We start from the raw sequence: 23,285 nt of genomic DNA on the forward strand, positions 1-23,285 counted from the left end.
CTATCGAACCCTATTTCTCTCTCTCATGCACACATGGCACCAGCTCAGCTGCCACCTAGAAAGCCGTCACTTTGAGGAAGGAAAGTGATGCTTGCAGCCTGTGCTCTCTAATCTGTATTCCTGATAAGTAAGGGACTTGAACTGCTGCTGCAAAAGCTAAACAGAAATAGCGGCTGGGACTTAATGCTTCTAGAATGCCTGCCTATTGTCATGAATCACAGCAGCCCTAGGGGAGGCTACAACCACGCCTGGCATGGTCCTACAGCGATCTGGAAAATAGGTGCAGATTTTTTAATTCAGTCTTTTACATGAGGATGGAAAGTTCTAAGATGGACGGAGCCCTCTGCAGAAAATGGATTTGTTCATAAAGCTTGGATGTGTTTTCAATATGAGGCTTGGGAAGGAGTTCTTTCTGTCTATGCTGTCCTTTTCAAATCACACCCGATCAGTAGTGACTAAAGCTTTTTCCTACTTGCCCACTGTTAGCCTCTTTTATTTGCAGCGCTGACAGCATGTGGAGTGTGTGAAGTAGACAAGCTCCGGGGAGCTGAAATGTGAATGTGACTCATAAGTAATCCATTGAAATCAACTGGTTTCAATCTAGTTCATAGCATGAAAACTGCCGGCACAATTGTGCTTGAGGGTCAGACCCTGTTTTAGGAGCACCCTTGACTAAGGACTGAATGGGATGCAGGGACCGAGCTATCATTGTCAGGTCTTGTTTATTGGACCTGAAAGATTTTGGTTGGAAAGCTTAGATGCTGCATAAGCAGAGAGTATATCCACCCAGGGCTGGCAGCCTGGTACCTTTCACTTGCCCTAGAGTCTCACATTAAAAAACATGCTGTTTCTCTGCTGTTAACCTACCTGCCACTGCCTTTGCTTCATACCAAGGGCCGCTTTCTTGCGCAAGCAATCTTTCTTTCGTTGAAAGATTTTCCTTGCAACCTGCCATTAGCGGCCCTGTGTCCCCTTGGAGCGTTCTTCCTGGTAATGACTACAACGCATCATCTCACCCCTGCACTGAGACATTTCGAAGAAACGAGAAATCAATTTCTCCAAATCTCCCATCGATCCTGAATGGCCCAGTGACCTGAGCGTAATGGCTGTGCTATAACAAACGAGTGCTTGTTGCATAGCTAACAGCCCTAACCCAGTTAGTGCAGACACAACTCTGCAACATTCAGTCTTTAAATTGGGGCCACTGTCATAACAAATGCGCTGTCCAGTTAGAAATGACCTCTAGCTTGAAGCCCACTTGGGAGGCTCAAAGCAGCTGGAATAAGCTGAGGATTCTCTGCTTCAAGAAGAACCCATGAGGGGCACAGAGGAGAGCGGTTTCCCAGTTGCGATCCCAGAAGATTTAAAATTCTGTGGAGGCCATTACCTCCCCTTTGCTTTGCTGTGCCTTAGCTACAGTGTTTAATACACAAACAAGTAAACAGGAGAGGGGCTGATTAGTTCGCAACAGCCAGCCTTCTCAAGGTTTACATATTAGCATAATAATTAGTGCCCCAGAGGCCCTGGAGAGGATATCGCCTTTAAAAAATATACTGGAATTGAACAAGAGAAATTAATAGTGTATTGAATATTAGCACTTCCCACACCATCTGCACATCTGCTTTTAGCATACCACTGTGTGTTCAGCCTTGTAAAGTCATGTTCACTTCCGCCGCTTTGCTTATCCTGGCCCACGGTTTGACGTGTATAGTCCCACAGCCTGGGGAAAGAAAGCCAGGACCCCTGGCCTCGCTGCTGGTCTGTGGTATGCCATCACTCCTCACCTGAAGCCACACAGCACATATAAGTGGAAATTCCATGTTACGCAGAATTCATTTATAAGAGTAACACCCAGCAGGCCTGGTGGAGTTCAGAGTCCCTCTGTGTTTGAAGTTCTAAATGATTTCCGAGGGCTTTGTGACTTGGCTGGTTATAGGTCGGCCATCAAAACAATGACCATGTCAACCTTCTGCCAGGACTTTACAAAGCATTTTGACTTTGCGTCGATGTGACATTGGAAGAAAGCAACAGCAGTTCCGTTCACATCGCGCCCAGTCTGAAACGGCTTCAAGCGTCCGCCTTATGATAGCCAAAAAACACTGGAGTCAGAGTTACGGCTGCCAATGCTATCCCTAATCGACCCTTGTTCTGCCTCTGAATCACAGCCCCTCTCTGAGATCCCAGGATGCGTAGAGATCCCTTAATGGCAAGCCAGAGGAGAACAGGTGGTCACACACGCAGGTTTGACCAAATTCATCCCTGGGATAACTTCACTGAAGCCTGTTACACCAGGGATTCATTTGGCTCACAGCAGTAGAATTTTCCTGACCTCCTGAATGTTGTTATTTCTGTGAAGGTGGCAGGATTTTCACTACTTCTGTAAGAGGATTTGAACATATGATGTGCACACAAAGCACGATTCATTCACTGCTCCAGCAAGCTCCTGCTAGGCAGGTGCTAGAGCAGTGGTTCTCAACCTATTTCCTATTGTGGGCCACGTATGCAGCCCGCAATGTGTTATGTGGGCCACATCCAATGTTACCCGTATGGCCCTGAGGATGTCACATGGGCCGCAGCTGTGTGCTGATTCGGCCGCAAGTGGCCTGTGGGCCGCAACTTGAGAATCACTGTGCTAGAGCGACAGCCCTGCAGACTGGAGGCCTTTCTTCATCCACCGAACTGATGCCACAGGGACAGTGCATTTGCAACGTTCTTCATGGTGCCCTGACCTGAACGGGCCTTTTCCGAAGACAGCAAGGGTGTTTGCTCTCCCTGGCACTGCCACGCTTAGGTTCTCCTCTAAGAGTGCCAAGAATTTCCTTGGCTTTTGTCAGCTTGAGTCAGATCATTACTATCTTAAAATAGCCTCTTATTTTTTTTTTTAGTCAGTGAATTCATTTGACTGTGACAGGGAGGCCCATTTGTGCCAGCTGGCAAAGAGTTCTGTTCTTTGCAAGCAAGTCCAGTCACAGACCTGACACACTCACGACACCTAATATGCTGCTTTCATGGTGTTTATCCGTAAAGGGTGAGGTCTGTACTGAAAGGTGGGAGGAGGGATAGCTCAGTGGTTTGAGCATTGGCCTGCTAAACCCAGGGTTGTGAGCTCAATCCTTGAGGGAGGCCACTTAGGGATCTGGGGCAAAATCAGTACTTGGTCCTGCTAGTGAAGGCAGGGGGCTGGACTCAATGATCTTTCAAGATCCCTTCCAGTTCTAGGAGATAAAATATCTCCATTAATTTATTTTATTTTATTTAAAGCTTGTAACTTATCAGTACTCCTAATCATTGCGAGATGTGTGTTTGGGTAATATTTAAGGAGTAATGTAACTATATTAAAAATGATGTCCTCATGGTCTCGGAGTGAAAGTGAGTCATCAGAGAATAATTGTCTCGGTGATGCCCCATTCACAAAGAGGGAGTTGTCACCCCTCTCAGGGTAGCCACTTACGTAACGTCCACAATTGTCCACCTTTGCACCAACCCAGAACAGTCAATGGAAAACCTGGAAATGAAAAGGATGATACGGCAGTGAGGGGATCACCTGGTTTGTGAATCAAGACAGAAGACTGATTCAGTATCTCACAGGGTGGAGAAAGACACCCTGGATCCATTCACTAAGAAGGTGATGAGTGGGGCTGCTTCATGAAAGATTGATCTTAGCTCCTTAGGTATGTCCAGACTACCCGCTGTAGCGGCGGGTAGCGATTGATTTATCGGGGATCGATATATCGCATCTTGTTAAGACGCGATATATCGATCCCCGAATGGACTCCCCGTCGACTCCAGAACTCCACCAGGGCGAGCGGCGGTAGCAAAGTCGACGGGGGAGCCGCGGCTGTCGATCCTGCGCCATGAGGACGGGAGGTAAGTCAGAATAAGATATGTCGACTTCAGCTACGTTACTCCAGTAGCTGAAGTTCCGTATCTTACATCGACACCCCCCCTCCCCAGTGTAGACCAGGCCTTATTAGGGCTAGCAAATGCTGCGAATGCCTGAACTTTGGGGTAAGAATCTACTCTTAGACAGGAAAGGTGCCTATTAAGTGTAGGCCCTAGTTCATGTTTATGATTTTGTTTGATATTTAGCTATTTGTTTCCATCACTCGCACTTGTTTCTATTTAAATCTGTAATTTTTTTAAAGTAAATTTTCCTTTTGTTTGATTGTAACCAAACTCAAGTGCTGTGTGTGACACAGGAGTGATGGGCTACTGTAAAACTGGGAACTTGAGTTTGATTACAAAAAAACAAAAGGAAATTTTACTTAAGAAAAAATAGAGATTTCAATAGAAACAAGTCTGAGTGATGGAAACAAATGGCTAAATACCAAACAAAATCATAAACATGAACTAGGGCTTACACTTGGTAACTTGGGGTCAGCTGTTACTTTGGGAATGGTGGATCTGGGATTTCTATGGGTATTCAGTGATCAGGGCTCGATGTCCCTTCAAAGTGTCCCCCTGGGACTTAGGGGCCAAGGCAGGGCTGGTGTAGCCAAGAGGAGAGTACTTGAGCAGCTGCCAAGCTGGTTGTATTAGTGAGCTAACACCCAGCTGGCACAGGCAAGACCCCCCCTTGCGCAGGAGGCAGGTGCCAACAAGCTAACTCACAGTCCTGAGGAGCATCACATTCACACACATGGTCCCCCTGGCCAGATGCCTACCCTTGTGGCAGCTGCCTGTATGTTGGGAAGGAAGAAAACTCTTGCAAAGATGCTTTTCCCCAGGACAGGCAAATGACAGAAATGCTGGATGTGCTCCACTGTGTGAGTTCCCGGCAAGGAAAGAGGAGATATTCAGTTTTCTAGCTAGGGAAGTCTCCAAGGCCCAGATTCTGATACTCGTTACTCCTTGAGCAGGTGCACTGGAGGTGAAAGGAGTCTATGGCTGAAGTATGGTGCTTTTCACGGTCAGTAGGGGTATTTAACGAGTGCGGGTTGCAGAATCTGTCCCCGCAATAGCTATACAACCCACAAGCACCCCTGCTATGCACACAATGGCACAACATTTTTTATTTTATTTTACTATTTAATCACAGTTAACTCACATGATTAACTAAAAAAAATTAATCATGATTAATTGCAGTTTTAATTGCACTGTTAAACAATAGAATACCAATTGAAATGTATTATTTTGGATGTTTTTCTACATTTTCATATATATTGTATTGTGTTGTAACTGAAATCAGAGTATATTATTTTTTATTACAAATATTTGCACTGAAAAATGATAAACAAAAGAAACAGTGTTTTTCAATTCATCACATTGTTTTGTTTTGGAGCGCAGTTATATAACAAAAAAAAAATCTACATTTCTAAATTGCACTTTCACAACAAAGAGATTGCACTACAGTACTTGTATGAGGTGAATTGAAAGATACTGTATCTTTTGTTTTTTTACAGTGCAAATAATTATCAAAAATAAATATAAAGTGAGCACTGTGCACTTTGTATTCTGTGTTGTAATTGAAATCAATATATTTGAAAATGTAGAAAACATCCAAAAATATTTAAATGGTATTCTATTATTGTTTAACAGTGCGATTAATCATTTTTAATCGCTTGACAGCCCTAATAAATAGTATTCTGTTACTGTTTAACAGCACGATTAATCATGTGATTAATTTTTTTAATTGCACGATTAATCACGATTAATTTTTTTAATCTCTTGACAGCCCTAAAACTTCTATATATTTTTGTCTCCACTTGTAGCTAGGAGAAACTAATTCACATTTCTCTGGGCTGCTACAGGAGATGGTGGAAACTGGCAAAATCAGCTGTGCAGTGCCACAGAACCATGATGGTAAGAAGATGGGCAGGCCGGTCTGGCAACATATACTGCCTGAGCCTGATGCCTTTTGGCCTCTGTTATCTCCGCCACAAGGATAACGCTCTCTAAGGCTGGGTCTACACTACCCGCCTGAATCGGCGGGTAGAAATCGACCTCTTGGGGATCGATTTATCGCGTCCCGTTGGGACGCGACAATCGATCCCCGAATCGACGCTCTTACTCCACCAGCGGAGGTGGGAGTAAGCGCTGTCGACGGGAAGCCGCAGAGGTCGATTTTGCCGCCGTCCTCACAGCGGGGTAAGTCGGCTGCGATACGTCGAATTCAGCTACGCTATTCACGTAGCTGAATTTGCGTATCTTAAATCGACTCCCCCCTGTAGTGTAGATGTAGCCTAAGTGTGATCACTGAGTGATGTCCATGTGCTTGGTACCACACTGACAGAGAAGGTGGCACGGCCTCTGCCCCTGCTACCCAGGAGAATTTTCTTACTCAGGGTGGTGAGGGGATTTCTCACTTGCCTGTTCAGCGCTGTGCAAAACAGAGGAAGACACCATCTCTGTCTTAGTGTGTTTACAATCTGAATTAGGCTAGAGAGGATCATGCCCACTCTAACCATCCATCTCTGAACCAGGGCAGGCCACTACACTGCAAGTGAGGAAGACGCTGTACAGGAAGGGCCAACAGTATCATGTCCAGTGTCCCACCTTCTGGGGCAGTCTCAAGACCTAGATCATTTGCTTCAGCATAAGATATTTGCATACCCTGCCCAATGCTCAGTCCGCTGAAGTGGAATATTATGGGAGAATGTACTCCCTGAACTCAGATGGGCAGTAGCATCTGTCCTACAGCCTGAAGAGGAAAGATGGTGCAGTGGTTAGAGCAGTAACCTGGGAACCCACATTTAGTGCTGTGCACTGCCACAGCCTCCCTGTGTATTGTTGGGCTCTCTGTGCCTTAATTCCCCTTTGGTCAATGGGGATAACAGCAATGCCAAGGCAACTCCAGCAGCTCTGCTGACTACGGCTATACGGCGTGGAAAAAAGTGGTCTCTGATAGGCCTCACAGGTAAAAAAGAACCCCTTGAACTCCTCCCAGAAACCAACAGGGAATCAATAGAGATTACAGTGCTGGAGAGATGCCCTGGGTGTCAAATTGGCTGCTACATGAGGTATTTCTCTCACCCAGTGGTCAATCTTTACAGCACTACGCTAGTCCAGTTCAGACAGCTGGACTCTACCTTTAAAGAGACACCCGCACTGGCAGTTTCTCCTCAGTCATGGGTAACAACTTGTGTCACTTCTTCTGCTCTTACACAGTTACAGACTATTGTCTCAGCCCAAGGGGCCCCTCTTCAGAAAAACAATGCTGGGGTTCATTTGTCTTTGTAAGTGGCTGGTCCAGCCACTGCACGAAGTGGTGTGGATTGTTCTCAGCGCTGATTGAGTTAGCCCTGAAACCCCGTCTCACCTCAGGTGACCAGGTTGCTTCAACTGTTTCGCACCCTAATATTCTACATTTTGCAGATCTCTTACCCTAGTTCCCAGACAAACCTCTCGCAATAAGCATGGCATTCAGCCAGTGCTTAGCTTTCAACAGAAGCCGCGCACAACCCCCCTCCGGTGAAACACTGAGAGGAGGGCCGGACACCCTGCCTGAGTATGCCTGGGTGAGGGGTTCTCAACCTTTTTCTTTCAGAATCCCTCCCCCCCCCATGCTATAAAAACTCCACGGCCCACCTGTGCCACAACAACTGGTTTTCTGCATATAAAAGTCAGGGCTGGCATTAAGGGGTAGCAAGCAGAGCAATTCCCCGGAGCCCCATGCCACAGGGGGCCTCACGCACTAAGTTGCTCAGGCTTGGGGGGCTCTGGGCTGCAGTCCTGTGCAGCGGGGCTTTGGCTTTCTGCCCTGGGCTGTAGCGAGTCTAACACCTGTCTGCGGCCCCCCTACCAGGCCCCGGACCCCTGGTTGGGAAGCACTGGTCCGGGTCACAGTCCCCACGTTCAGCCCCTGGGTGACAGGGCTTGAGGGTCAGTGGAGGTGACCCCCCCTCTTCCCAACCAGGCCTCGACCGTCACCCCTTCGCCCCCACCCCCGATGGGATCGTGATGGTCCCCGCGTGCGCCCCCCGCGGCGGTCACGGCTGTGCTGGGCCCACGCGTGTCCCTGACCCCGCCGCCCGCTGAGCGGCCCCCGAGCGCCCCGGGCTCCGCATCCCTGCGGGAGGAGGAGAGACGCGCCGGGCGGAGCGGGGCTGGGCCGAGGCCCGGGCGGGGAGCGCGGCGAGCCCGGCGGAGCGGAGCCGAGCCGAGCCGAGCCTGCCGGTGAGTAGGGGAGCGGGGGAGTGGCCGGGCCGGGGGCGGCTCAGCGCGGCGCCGCGTGGCACCGGCCCCGGCCCCGGCGCGGGGGGCTTTGCCTGGCACATCGCCCCGGGCCCGGGCGGGAGTGGAGAGGTGCGAGCAGCCGGGCCCGGGCCGCACGGGGCCCCCAGCGGCGGGAATCCCCCCCGCGCTGCCTGCGAGCCCCTGCGCCGCCGGACCGGCCTCCCAGGAGCGGCCCGGGGGCCGCGATCCGCTCTGACGGCACCGGGGGAGGCTGGGCGCAGGCAGGCGCCCTCCCCTGGGACGCAGCGAGATGCCCAGATAAGTCCCTGCGCGTCGCCCCAGCCTCTCCAGATGCCTGGAGACGAGGGAGACATGAGGTTGCCTGTGGGGGACGTTGCCTTTAAATGGGAGAAACTCCTCCAGCCGGATGCCTCGAAGGCTGCGTCTGTCACCCCGGAGAAGACAGGAGCCAGGCCCTCCCGGCTTTGCCACCTCTGCTTCCTTAATAGGGACAGCCCCAATTCCTGTATCGAAATTCCTACCATGTTACACCCTCCGGCTCTCCAAAAAGCGCTTCCAGTCCCAGGGGGTTAGGGGCGTTAGAAACAAAAAACCAGGTGTGCGCCTGTGGCCGTGGTCACTGTTTGTGCCTTGCAAATACTGATAGCTTTTTGGCAATGCCTCTTTGAAAGGAAGGATGGTTTTGTGGTTAGGAAACCGGATTGGGACACAGGGGGACTTGGGTTTTATTCCCGGAAGGGATTGTCTCTTATTCTATGTATGTACAGAACCTAGCACAATGCGGCCCTGATCTCAGCTGCGCCCTTTAGGCTCTGCTGCAAACAACAATAATACTAACAACTTGGGACACATGGGATCTTTACATGTTACAAAGCATTGTGTTATTGTGGATGCTGGCCATGCACAGAACATACCCCGTTGTCATTTGTTTAGGAGAACACTGCCGCTAGCAGGGGCTGGATCAGTGTCAGGCTTCTTTGAGTTTATATTTTCCACTCTCTTTTGTTTAAATATATATGTACATACGCAAAGAAAGGGGAAGAGGAGAACATTTGCCTTGCGAAGTAAATGACCGGAATGTACAAAGGGTGGATAATCAAATGTTGCCACATAGCTCCAACAATATTTGATGAAGTGACTATAATCATCATAATAAAATGACAATGAAGTCTTAAATTAAAAAAAAAAGACTCATGAAGGCAAATAAAGGTGCTTATTAAATCATTCTTGACTGCAGAGTGGTTATCCCACCTGTAACAAATAATGCGTTTCTGAAGTTAATAGACTTGCTGGGTACCGATTAAAGAGAATTCAGTAATTCTATTAAACCCATTAAAATAAACACCCAAGGGGAGGTGGGGGGGAGAGTTTGTTACAGAAACAGATTTTACTGTACACCAGATCTACACATTTCACAGTTCTTCCAGTAATAATAGAGCATACTCTAAACCCCTTCGGTGCTTTTTATTTATGCATGAACTTTCTCCCTGCCAGCCTTGTTTGATCACGAGGATGATAGAATAATGAATATAGTTGAATGAATAATCATTTCCATGGCAGCAGATTGCAGTATGGTGAACAGAAGGTGTATAAACTCAGGACACAAACAGTTGGTTAATGGAAAAGCTAGTTCTGAGTCTTGAGACTTAATATCCTTTGTGGCATGCTGTGTCTGTTGTTACCCTGCTCCAAGGTTGTTGCTGATTACGCTGCAGTACTGTACCGCAGTAGCTAGCGATGTGATAAAGAGAGCTGCCCAGGATGGTAATGTATATCTCAGAAGGGAGACATAGGGGAGTTCATGAAGCAAAGCTGCATTCAAGTGCTGGCCCAGCATTCAGTTTCCTCTGTAAGGAAATTACCTTAATATTTCATTCATGTACAGATACTCTCTGCATGCTTCATGTTTAGTCAGAATTCTTTTGTCCCATTCTGATTTTAAGCCAGCCTGCCCGAAGCAACTTGTGTCTCTGTATCTTTGGAAATAACATTCCATCCTTGCCAACACCCCACTACCTTTTTACTTACCAAGGAAGGAATAAAGCCAATGTCAGTAATTAGGGAGAGAAATTGACTAGCTTTTTTCCTGATTACTTTTATCCTTTCACCAAGTGATCTCAGCTTCTTTTTAGTGTTTTCTGTGGCATAGGCAGGGTAGGATTTTAAATTTAATTGAATCCTGTTAACATCAGTTTCTCAGCAGCAGAGCTTTGTACTAAAATGATTAGGCTGGGATGGTGTTGCTTATTACAATAGGTTCTTGAGGCCTCCCCGGAGAGGGGGGGACCCTTGTGCTGGTGCTGTACATAAACAGCAAGAGACAGTCTCTACGCCAAAGAGCTTACAATGTAAATAAGCAAAGTGGAAGTATTGCTATTTGCATCTTGCAGATGGGAAACTGAGGCACAAAGAAATTGCCTTGCCCAAGGTCCCACAGGGAATGTTGTGGAAGAGCTAGAATTGAACCCAGTGTTCCTTAGTCCCAATCAGTGCCTTACCCCCAGGCTTCCTCTTACTAGTGTAGGGGCCTATGAGCTAGCATGCCTCACTACCACCCTATTATTATTTGATTATTACTTGCCCTACCATAGTGCCTAGGGGCCCTAGGCATAGACCAGGCCCCATTGTGCTAGGTGCTGTACAAACTCAGAACAAAAAGATGGCTCCTGCCCCAAGGGGATTACAATCTAAGTAGCATCTAGAAGAGAACAGACTCTTGCCACGTTCTGCTCTCAGATATGCTGGATTCTCTGTACCATGAAGTCTTTAAATTAAGATTTGAGGACTTCACCCCCCCCCGCCTTCATACTTACACCAGTAACTCAACCAGAGGTTATGGGCCTGTTACCGGAGTGGGTGGGTGAGGTTTTGTGGCCTGTGACATGCAGGAGGTCAGACTAAATGAGCATGATGGCCCCTTCTGGCCTTAAAGTCTCTGAGTCGATGATGTAAATCCCTAGTAACTCACTGGAAGTCAGTGGGCTTATTCCTGTTGACACTCGTGCATAAGAGAGGAGAATTTGTGCCTCCTTTCTTTTGTCTCGTACCGGTATATTACCGTCAGCCTTTTGTTGCCCAGGCTGGGGATGTGTTGATAAAGGATGCTGCTGTGTTTTTAAACTTTGCTGCCTTAATGAGCTTGTTTGTGGATGGTTTGCTAATAGAGGATTATGTATTTTAGAAATGTCTGCTGTAGGGAATATGTCCCTGGACAATTGACTGTGGCAGTCTTCACTAGTAAAGAAACATACCATGTGTGTACTGTAATCCACGCTTGCCTACCCCCACCCACACTGTTCCTTATAAACACACACACAATTTGCACTATACTCTTTGCAGGGTTACAGAACAGCCTTTACTTTATTATTTAAAGTGTCTATTATTTCCCTCAGCAGTTGCTGATAGTTGAGGAGTAAGGGCATGTCCGGACAGCCCAGGCAGGATTTAAAATACAAGGTAGGAGAGAAGATAAGCAGCAGTGGAGCACTAGAGATAATTAGCACATACACAGAGCTTTCATATACTGTGAGATTGTATGACCAATTCTCCTTTGGCCCTCACCAAGCCCAGGTAACCTCCTCACACCCAGTGCTAGCTCCACAAATCCCAGCACCCAACATCAGCCATGTGTTTTTTGTTTTTTTTCCTGGCTACAGTCTCATAGAATCATAGAAGTGTAGGACCGGAAGGGACCTCGAGAGGTCATCTAGTTCTTTCCCCTGCACTCAAGGCAGGACTATGCAATAACTAGACCATCCCTGACAGATGTTTGTCTAACCTGCTCTTAAAAATCGCCAATGATGGAGATTCCAAAACTTCCCTAGGCAATTTGTTCCAGTGCTTAACCCTGACAGGAAACTTTTCCTAATATCCAACCTAAACCTGCCTTGCTGCAATGTAAGCCCATTGCTTCTTGTCTTATCCTCAGAGGTTAACAAGAACAATTTTTCTCCCTTCTCCTTTTATATTCTTGAAAACTGTTATCTGTCCCCCCTCAGTCTTTTCTTCTCCAGACTAAACAAACCCAATTCTTTCAATCTTCCCTCATAGGTCATGTTTTCTAGACCTTTAATCATTTTGTTGCTCTTCTCTGGACTTTCTCCAATTTGTCCACATCTTTCCTGAAATGTGGCATCCAGAACTGGACACAATACTCCAGTTGAGGCCTTATCAGCGCAGACTAGAGTGGAAGAATTACTCCTTGTATCTTGTTTACAACTCTCCTGCTAATACATCCCAGAATGATGTTTGCTTTTTGTGCAACAGTGTTGACTCATATTTAGCTTGTGATCCACTATAACCCCCAGATCCATCTCCACAGTACTCCTTTCTAGGCAGTCATTTCCCAGTTTGTATGTGTGCAATTGATTGTTCCTTTGTAAGTGGAGTACTTCACATTTTGTTCTTATTGAATTTCATCCTATTTACTTCAGACCATTTATCCGATTTGTCGAGATCATTTTTAATTTTAATCCTATCCTCCAAAGCACTTACAACCCTTCCCAGATTGGTAGGATCTGCAAATGTTATAAGTGTGTTCTCTGTGCCATTATCTAAATCATTGATGAAGTTATTGAACAGAACCAGATCCGGGACTGACCCCTTCAGGACATTGATATGCCCTTCCAGCATGACTGTGAACCACTAATAACTACTTTCTGGGAACAGTTTTCCAACCAGTTATGCACCCATCTCATAGTAGCTCTATCGAGGCTGTATTTACCTAGTTTGTTTATGAGAAGGTCATGAAAGACAGTATCAAAAGCCTTACTAAAGTCAAGATATACCACGTCTACCACTTCCCCCCATCCATAAAGCTTGTTACCCTATCAAAGGAAGCTATTAGGTTGATTTGACACAATTTGTTCTTGACAAATCCATGCTGACTGCTATCACCTTATTATCTTCTAGATATTTGCAAATTGATTGCCTGGTTCTTTGCTCCTTTATCTTTCCGGGTACTGAAATTAATCTGACTGGTCTGTAATTCCCCTTTTTATAGATGGGCACTATATTTGTCATCTTCCAGTCCTCTAGAATCTCTCCTGTCTTCCATGAGTTTTTAAAGATAATCGGTAATAGCTCAGTTGTCTCCTCAGTCAGCTCCTTGAGTATTCTAGGATGTATTTCATCAGGTCCTGGCCACTTGAAGACATCTAACTTGCCTAAGTAATTTTTAACTTGTTCTTTCCCTATTTTAGCCTCTGAACCTTCCTCATTTTCACTGGTGTTCGCTATGTTAGACGTCTAATTGTTACTAAACTTTTTGGTGAAAACTGAAACAAAAACGTCATTTAGCTCTTCTGCCATTTTCTGTTATTGTCTTTCACACCTCATTAAGTAAAGGGCCTACCCTTTCCTTGGTCTTCCTCTTGCTTCTAATGTTTGTGTGGAAAGTTTTATTGTTACCCTTTATGTCTCTAACTAGTTTAATCTCATTTTGTGCATTGGCCTTTCTAATTTTGTCCCTACATACTTGTGTTATTTATTTATATTCATCCTTTGTAATTTGTCCTAGTTTTCACTTTATGCAAGACTCTTATTTTGAGTTTCAGATCACTGAAGATTTCCTGGATAAGTCAGGGTGGTCTCTTGCCATACTTCCTATTTTTCCTACACAGTGGGATAGTTTGCCCTTGTGCCCTTAATAGTGTCTCTGAAAAGCTCCCAATTCTCTTGAACTGTTTTTCTCCTTGTACTTGCTTTCCATGGGATCTTACCTACCGACTCCCTGAGTTTGCTAAGTCTGCCTTCTTGAAATCCATTGTCTTTAGCGTGCTGTTTTCCCTCCTACCTTTCCTTAGAATCATGAACTCTATTATTTCATGATTACCATGATCACGTTCACCCAAGCTGCCTTCAACTTTCAAATTCTCAACAAGTTCCTCCCTGTTTGTTAAAATCAAATCTAAACAGCATCTCCCCTGGTTGCTTTCTCCACTTTCTGAAAGAAAAAATTGTCTCCAATACATTCCAAGAACTTGTTGGATAATCTGTGCTTTGCTGTATTATTTTCCCAACAGATGTCTGGGTATTTGAAGTCCCCCATCACCACCAAGTCCTGTGCTTTGGATGATTTTGTTAGCTGTTTAAAAAAAGCCTCATCCACCTCTTCTTCCTGGTTAGATGGTCTGTAGTAGATCCCTACCATGACATCACCCTTGTTTTTTACCCCTTTTATCCTTACCCAGAGATAAGTCAACAAGTCTGTCTCCAATTTCCAACTCAGCCTCAATCCAAGAATATCCATCTTTGAATCACAAGTCAACACCTCCTCTTTTTTCCCCCTGCCTGTCCTTCCTGAGCAAGCTGTACCCTTCTATATCAATATTCCAGTCATGCGTATTATCCCACCAAGTCTCTGCGATGCCAGCTATGTCATAGTTGTGTTTATTCACTAGCATTTCTAGTTCTTCCTGTTGATTCCCCATATTTCTTGCATTAGTGTACAGACCTCTAAGATACTGATTTGATTTCCCCTCTATGTTCCCTCTTGTCTCTCCCTTGTCCCTGCTATAATGGCCCATGCTCCCCCCCCAGATTTTGACCCTCCTCCGAGGTCTCCATGTTTTTGACTTACCTGTGGGTTTTTGTCTCCTGCCCCCATCAAACCTAGTTTAAAGTCCTCCTCACTAGGTTAGCCAGTCTGTATCCAAAGATACTCTTCCCCTTCCTGGCTGCAAAGGATTGTGGGGTTGGGTGGGTTGTGGCAAAAAAACATGGATGGGTTTTAGCTCCAGGTGGAATAGGATTAAAGGTCACTGGCCTAGGCTAAGCTATGATCTCTTGGGCTGTATTTCCACCTCTGTCAGTGATTCTCTGTATGGCCCATGGGTAGGTTGATTGGGGTCAGATTTTCAAAAAGTCTCCACACGGTCTCCATTTGCACTTTACAAACAGGAATGAATTAATCCTCACGAGAGCCCTGTGAGGGCGCTGAGTAATACCTGTGAAACCTCCAAGTGGGAGGTGCCAAAAATTGAAGCATACCAAAAAAAATCAGAGGCCACTTCTCCAAACGATGGTCCCTCTGACTTACCTAAGGTCATCGAACAAGTCAGAGACAGAGCAAGCACTGGAAATTGGCAGGAGAGGGCACGACTTCAGTAGGTTTCTTCTCCCTTGGCAGGTTTAACCCCATCAATGCTCTTCTTCCTTCACCACTCTCCTGAACCTGAGCGAGCAGTGCACCTTTGGGGGGGAAGGGATAGCTCAGTGGTTTGAGCATTGGCCTGCTAAACCCAGGGTTGTGAGTTCAATCCTTGAGGGGCCACTTGGGGATCTGGGGCAAAATCAGTTCTTGGTCCTGCTAGTGAAGATAGGGGGCTGGACTCAATAACCTTTCAAGGTCCTTTCCAGTTCTAGGAGATGGGATATCTCCATTAATTAAAAAATAATAATAATTAAATTAATTAATTAAATTAAAATAAATGGAACTGCCTGCAGGGAGGTGCTTTGTTGCTGAGGTTACTAGCTGGGTGGTCAGAATCTTCACCTGCTTATGGGTTATAATATTAATGTGGTGTCTAGTGCAGAGAGGTCACTGTTGATGTGTTTGGTGCATAAGGGGCGGTGATGTTCCAACCTCTGTGATCAACTGGTTGATGTGTGATGGCTCAGTATGTCATCTTTAGTAAGTTCTAATTTTAACATCAAAGAACCCACATGGCTCTTTGAGGGAAGGGGCCAACATCTATGTTTCTGACTGGCTCCAGAGGGGAAAGAGTCCCTTTCACGGATAAAAATGACTGTAGCAAGACTCATAGATTGCAGTACATTATTTGATCTCTTTGGAGATAAATAGCATAAGTAGAGACACGTTGTCGGATGGGATGTATGTTAATCATCTGCAACACAGTCAGCTTGGTAGGCCGAGTGTTCCACCAATCTGGGCACGCTCTATCTTTGAGATAAGGAAAATATTGATTTACAAAGACCCACCTGTCAGTGATGAAAATCTATTTTGTTTCTTGCAGGTTTCTGCTACCCTAGCTGCATACTCGCTATCAAATTCCCCCAAGGGAGAGAAAGCAAGCAAACGCCTTAGAGTTATCTACGAAATTCACAAAAAGTCACTTCTTTGTAAATTATTACGTGCCAGGAAAACATCAAGAGAAACAATCTCAAGAACACAGGCAAAGGAAGCTGGGAGAAGGAATATGGGTCTTCAAAACAAATGCTATAGTGCTATAGGCAGTAAATCTCATTAACGGGACTTTGCGTCAAGGCAGAAACCAGTATAGTGACAATAATAATCCCATTTATTTACCTAGCGCCAAATATATCGTTGCCACTTTCCAATAAAACAAAGGCAGATTCCTCAATGGCAGAGGGCGGATCGAAGGACCCAATCAGTTTCTTCCATCCCTAACTTCTGTGAATCGCAGATAAATACACCACTTTGGAGAGAGGGGAGTGGGGGAATCTCCGATCTCCATTAGACACTCAGCTCCAAATTAGAGAAAACAAGCGTTTCCCCTTCAGGCCCCAGAGGAAGGAAATCAAAGCATCTGCAGAGAAAGAAGAAGCCATTGAGTTGTTTTGAATGAAAATGTGATTGGGTTGTGGGGTTTTTTAGAGGATTGATCTAAAAGGAGAGTGAGGAGACAAGAAAGGGAGACAGAAGACATTGGCCTGCTGCTGTCTGACTGGCAGATTCCAGTTAACACCTTATCAGCAGAGCAGCAGGCAGCAGCAAATCCTCGCCCGCTGAAGCTACACAGCGAAAGGAAGAGGGGAGGGTGTTCTGTAACCAGGGACGACAACAGCAACACTCCACAGAGCTACCGGGAGGATAGAGAGAGAGACACACACACACAATAACCTTCCTTCCCAGGCTGTGCAAGCAAGGGCAGGGGAGGAAAAACAAATCCACCTGCAGTGTTTCATTTTTTATGAAGAGAAACCATGACTGAAATGTAACCTCAGCTCTGGTCGCTGTAAAAAAACCGAACCCCAAAGCCCTCTCCCCAAGTGTAATGTAGCAATTCTGTTTGTTAGCGTTATTCTTCAATTGAAGAGTGGGGTAAACTCCTCCAGGACTGAAATCCCATCTCCCAGAAGGTGGGAGCACCACTAAAACAAAAGCAATTCTTCCCTCTCCCCCTTACTCCATTGCTGCTGCTGCTTTTGTGTTTTTTAAAGAAACATTGTTCTAGGAAGGAGAGGAGATTGGAAGAAGAACCCGAGGTGATTTTGAATTGTTTTTAAAGTCAAGGCAAGCCTTCGGATGACCCCTCAGTGAGAGAGGGGGAGTTACAAGGCAATATAGAGATTGATGTACTGAGTGATCTGGAGGAAGAGCTGCTGGGCAATAATGGGGAAATCCAACAGCAAGTTGAAGCCTGAAGTTGTGGAAGAGCTGACCAGGAAGACCTACTGTAAGTATTCTAACCCCCTTACAATCAGGCAACTTTCCGATTGCTCTCGTACTAGGGGTAGGGATGGAGTAGGAGCCGGTCAAGATCAAAAGATGCTGTTGGTTTTCCGTATGGGACCCTGCTGCTCGCATTTGGGGGCTGCACATGTGCTGTTTGTGTCACGGGAATGCATGCCCCTGCAAAGGTTGAGGGGAGGGATGTGTAAGTGTGTCATGGTGTGCAGCATTTGCACGATCTGCTGCACTGATAAAGAAAGCAAAAGAAAAGGCAGGTATTTGAGGGGGTCATCACAGAAGGGAGAACCCCCGCTATCGTATCGTTATTCAGTGAGAAGCACCAGACAAACAAGTATTTCTTTCTAGAGAAGCTCAGCCTGGTGATTCAGACATCACGATGCACTGAAGTGTTGGCGAGGAGAGCAGAACACCCCCTTTTCCCCCAAACATCTCCCGTGGGGGTGTGTGAAAGGGAGGGACAGAAAAAAATGTTCAGTGGTAAACATTGCTGCAATCTTTGCTTTGCTGGAGAATTTGCACCGAGTTCTGAAATTCTTTCCCTTCCCTCTCACCCCCTGGTGTCTTGGTTTATTTTTAGTTCTGAGCATTGGGTTTTGTAGAACATTGACAGTTTCTTAATCATTCCCCTAATGGAGTGCTCAAGCACTGCTGTGCTCGGTTGCAAGAATTCAGAGGAGGTTAGCCTGGAAAGAGAGGAATATAGACAGTGATTTATTGGTGTGGGGGTGGGAGGGACAGGAGCCAGGGGAACACCCCATCCCATTAAAAAACTTTCCCCTCTAGCTTTAAGCAACCAATAACTCACAGTCAAGGAATGTCTCCCTCCCCCATATGACATCATTTGCTAACTTGATGTGCACTTTACCTGGATCCACAGTTTCCAGACCTTTATGGGGCTTCCTGACTCTAATCTGAAATGTCACCAATACATTGGTGCGCAGAGAGAACCCCATTTCAATTCTCCCCTCCTTGCCACCTCCACTTCAGAACCAAGAAGCATTTTTTAATGTAAGGTCTCTACCATTTGTAGCTTTCAAAGTTTGGGTTCATTAGGCAGAGGGATCTTCTCCGTGTTATGGAGCACAGTGAAGGGTCAGACACCCGAAAGCTCCTTCTTTTTCTCCAGGAATCTTAAATATCAGCCTAACAATCTGCTCTGTTAAATGGGTGGATTTTTCGTTTGGATCGCTGATGTAATCTTATTAACACTGCAAGCTGCTGGATTGTTTTGCTTATTGAGATCAATTCTAAGGGTGTATTAAAGAAAAGCAGGAAGGTACAGCCAAGGCTGCTGTGTTCAAGTCTGCTTCTCTGCGCACAGGTTGGAGGTATTATTGTTGCATAGCTGGAGAGCGCTCGAAAGCTAACAGACCCAGGAGCTCTCTCTCCACTGTCACTGCTGCAGTCCCACGGCAGCACTTACCCAAAAAGGCAATAGATTAGGATGCAGCAGGTTCTCCCATAGGGAACAGAGCCACGCTGGTGCATTGCACAACTCCATCATTCAGTGCTGCTCTCTACATCCACTGGGCAGTCTGATGCATAGAGCACTGGAGCAAGTCATTAAAGGCTTCCAAGCCTGCACGCTGACTTTTGTCTGCCGTGACACAATCTCATATCCATTTCTGTCCTTCAGAACAAACGGGGATGGTTCCGAGATGATCCGACACCATCACAAACTTCCGGGCTGAGTGGTACCAGACACTGGGCTACCTTGACATCTTTTTTTGTCTCCTCTGTAGTTTCACTTTACACAGCAGTGTATCCCTCTAGGGAGAAATATGTGGCAGACAAAGGATCATGATATCCTATGTCTTGCCAACAATAGATGCTGAACAAGTATAATAGTATTGTGAAATTGTCATTCATACGGGGATGTTTCCATTGCTAGATGGGGCCAACAAGGGGTCATTTGTTTTAAATCAGTCATTGCGTCACCACTATTCTTCTCTCCAGTTTTCTCTTCTGCGTGCCCAGCTTCTCCTCCCCCATCACAAAAAATCCCTCTACCTCTTGGCTTTGGTCAGTCTGCCCAGTGACAAGCACTATCAAAAACTATGGGCCACATTTCAGGTAGTTGCAAGCTGGTCTCTGATTTTACACATCTGCTGTTTCACACGCAGCTCACTGCAGCTTTTATTGTAGGTACTAAACTCACATTTGCACATGCAGATTGGGCAGCAAGGCGCACGCAGCCACCAACTGGATGTGTGCAGATGAAGTCCGGTTGCGTGTACAGGAGTGGGCATATAAAACATGCAGACCCAGACTCAGAATTTGATCCCATGGCCTAAATTCTTCTCTGATAAATGAATACGACCTCCTTGACTTCAGCAGAACTGCACCCGTGTAACTAGAATTTGACTCTGTTTGTCTAGTTCTCATCATTCCAGGCCTCACCTCTGGTGATAAACATTTCAGCTTAAGTGTTCCTGCACCTTTGCCACAGTTGTCAAGAAGAGCGAGCACTTTCCTGTCTATCTAGGTACTTACATGGCCCTCATCCCCATCGTATTTGAGTGCCTCAGGGTATGTCTACACTACGAAATTAGTTCGAATTTATAGAAGCCGGTTTTATTGAAATCGGTTGTATACAGCCGATTGTGTATGTCCACACAATAAAATGCTCTAGGTGCTCTAGTCGGCAGACCTCGTCCACAGTACGAGGCTAGCGTCGACTTCCGGAGCATTGCACTATGGGTAGCTATCCCACAGCTATCCCACAGTTCCCGCAGTCTCTGCCGCCCCTTGGAATTCTGGGTTGAGATCCCAATGCCCGGATGATGCAAAACAGTGTCGCGGGCGGTTCTGGGTACATGTCGTCAGGCCCCTCCCTCCCCCGTCACAGCAACGGCAGACAATAGATTCGCGCCTTTTTATCTGGGTTACCTGGGTTACCTGTGCAGACAACATGGAGCCCGCTCAGCACAGCTGAGCTCACCATCACCATATGTCCTCTGGGTGCTGGCAGACGTGGGACTGCATTGCTACACAGCAGCAGCTGCTAACTGCCTTTTGGCGGTAGACGGTGCAGTAGACTGGTAGCCTTCATCGGCGATCTGGGTGCTGGCAGCCGTGGGGCTTGCCTTTTGGCAGTAAATGGTGTATTATGACTGTTAGCCGGCCTATTACAAGTCGGGTCATCGCACGTTAGCAGAGTCTTCCCTGAGCAGCAGCTCGTGCAATAGGCCTGAAGACCATCGTCATACACCGCCCAGTATTTGCTGCCAAGCACCCAGAAAGATGCCGAGGGCTATCAGTCACGCTGCACCGTCCTCTTAAGATGTAAAAAATAGATTTTCTCTGTATTCATTTGCTTCCCCCTCCCTCCGTCAACAGGGTTTTCAGTTTAATCTTTGGGGGGGACCAGTCTGTGACAGTTGTTTGTGTCTCTCCCTGATGCACAGCCACCGTTCTTTATTTTAATTCCCTGTGCCTGTACGCCATGTCGTCACTCGGCCCCCCTCCCTCCTTCCCCTAGGCCGTCAGATACTACGTTTGCGCCACAGCTCGAGCCGAGAAGCGGTTCGCGCCTTTTCTTTGAATTCTGGGTTGAGATCCCAATGCCCGGATGATGCAAAACAGTGTCGCGGGCGGTTCTGGGTACATGTCGTCAGGCCCCTCCCCCCTCGTCACAGCAATGGCAGACAATAGATTCGCGCCTTTTTACCTGGGTTACCTGTGCAGACAACATACCACGGCAAGCATGGAGCCCGCTCAGCTCAGCTGAGCTCACCGTCACCATATGTCCTCTGGGTGCCGGCAGACGTGGGACTGCATTGCTACACAGCAGCAGCTGCTAACTGCCTTTTGGCGGTAGACGGTGTAGCATGAGTGATAGCCGTGGGGCTGGCAGCCGTAGTGCTGCATTGCACCAGCCCCTTGCAGGCGATGGTATATTATGACTGGTACCCGTCGTCGTCGTACTGGTATGGCTGTCAATCATGGCCACCTGGGCAGACATGCTACTGTTTCGATGATGACGGTTACCAGTCATAATATACTATTTTCTGCCAATTGCCCAATATTGTCTGCTAAGCACCCAGAAGAGGCCGAGGGCGATGCTGGGTGCTGGCGGACGTGGGGCTGGCAGACGTGGGGCTGCATTGCTACACAGCAGCAGCCCCTTGCCTTTTGGCAGATGATGGCATATTATGATTGGTATCCGTCATCGTCATACTGGTATGGCTGTCACTCATGCTGCAGCGTCGGCTGCCACCTTAAGATGTAAAAAATAGATTTGTTCTGTGTTCATTTGCTTCCCCTTCCTCCGTGAAATCAACGGCCTGCTAAGCCCAGGGTTTCCAGTTTAATCTTTGGGGGGACCATTCTGTGTGACAGTTGTTTGTGTTTCTCCCTGTTCCTGTACCTGTACGCCATGTCGTCACTCGGCCCTCCCTCCCTCCCGCCCTCCTTCTCCTGGTCCATCAGATACTACTTTCGCGCCTTTTTTCTGACCAGGCGCCATAGCTAGCACTGGGATCATGGAGCCCGCTCAGATCACCGCGGCAATTATGAGCACTATGAACACCACGCGCATTGTCCTGGAGTACATGCAGAGCCAGAACATGCCAAGGCGAAACCCGGACCAGGCGAGGAGGCGATTGCAGCGCGGCGACGAGAGTGATGAGGAAATTGACATGGCCATAGACCTCTCACAAGGCACAGGCCCCAGCAATGTGGAAATCATGGTGTTACTGGGGCAGGTTGATACCGTGGAACGCCGATTCTGGGCCCGGGAAACAAGCACAGACTGGTGGGACCGCATCGTGCTGCAGGTATGGGACGATTCCCAGTGGCTGCGAAACTTTCGCATGCGTAAGGGCACTTTCATGGAACTTTGTGACTTGCTTTCCCCTGCCCTGAAACGCCAGGATACCAAGATGAGAGCAGCCCTCACAGTTGAGAAGCGAGTGGCAATAGCCCTGTGGAAGCTTGCAACGCCAGACAGCTACCGGTCAGTCGGGAATCAATTTGGAGTGGGCAAATCTACTGTGGGGGCTGCTGTGATCCAATTTGCCAGGGCAATGAAAGACCTGGTGATAGCAAGGGTAGTGACTCTGGGCAACGTGCAGTCAATAGTGGATGGTTTTGCTGAAATGGGATTCCCAAACTGTGGCGGGGCCATAGACGGAACCCATATCCCTATCTTGTCACCGGAGCACCAAGCCACCGACTACATAAACCGCAAGGGGTACTTTTCAATGCTGCTGCAAGCCCTGGTGGATCACAAGGGACGTTTCACCAACATCAACGTGGGATGGCCGGGAAAGGTACATGATGCTCGCGTCTTCAGGAACTCTGCTCTGTTTCGAAAGCTGGAGGAAGGGACTTTCTTCCCGGACCAGAAAGTGACCATTGGGGATGTTGAAATGCCTATCGTGATCCTTGGGGACCCAGCCTACCCCTTAATGCCATGGCTCATGAAGCCATACACAGGCAGCCTGGACAGGAGTCAGGACCTGTTCAACTACAGGCTGAGCAAGTGCCGAATGGTGGTGGAATGTGCATTTGGACGTTTAAAAGCGCGCTGGCGCAGCTTACTGACTCGCTCAGACCTCAGCGAAAAGAATATCCCCATTGTTATTGCTGCTTGCTGTGCGCTCCACAATATCTGTGAGAGTAAGGGGGAGACATTTATGGCGGGGTGGGAGGTTGAGGCAACTCGCCTGGCCGCTGATTACGCGCAGCCAGACACCAGGGCGGTTAGAGGAGCACAGCAGGGCGCGGTGCGCATCAGAGAAGCTTTGAA

The 23,285-nt window shown here is 47.2% G+C and overlaps 1 protein-coding gene across 4 annotated transcripts in view; it reads left to right on the plus strand.

Annotated features, from left to right (window-relative positions):
* NCS1 (neuronal calcium sensor 1) overlaps positions 1 to 23,285 on the plus strand; it is a 138,701-nt gene that overhangs the window by 23,776 nt on the left and 91,640 nt on the right. For 2 of the 4 annotated variants that reach the window (XM_034751901.1, XM_034751903.1), the window contains exon 2: positions 16,113 to 17,516. In XM_034751901.1, the coding sequence (XP_034607792.1) occupies positions 17,453 to 17,516 (64 nt within the window). In that variant the 5' untranslated portion in view covers positions 16,113 to 17,452. Of the gene's footprint in view, positions 1 to 7,993; positions 8,116 to 8,713; positions 8,733 to 16,112; positions 17,517 to 23,285 lie in introns of those variants that run through there. The other 2 variants (XM_034751902.1, XM_034751904.1) reach the window with 2 other exon arrangements.

The sequence above is a fragment of the Trachemys scripta genome, chromosome 17 (genome assembly GCF_013100865.1).
Source record: "Trachemys scripta elegans isolate TJP31775 chromosome 17, CAS_Tse_1.0, whole genome shotgun sequence".
Classification (NCBI taxonomy): domain Eukaryota; kingdom Metazoa; phylum Chordata; order Testudines; family Emydidae; genus Trachemys; species Trachemys scripta.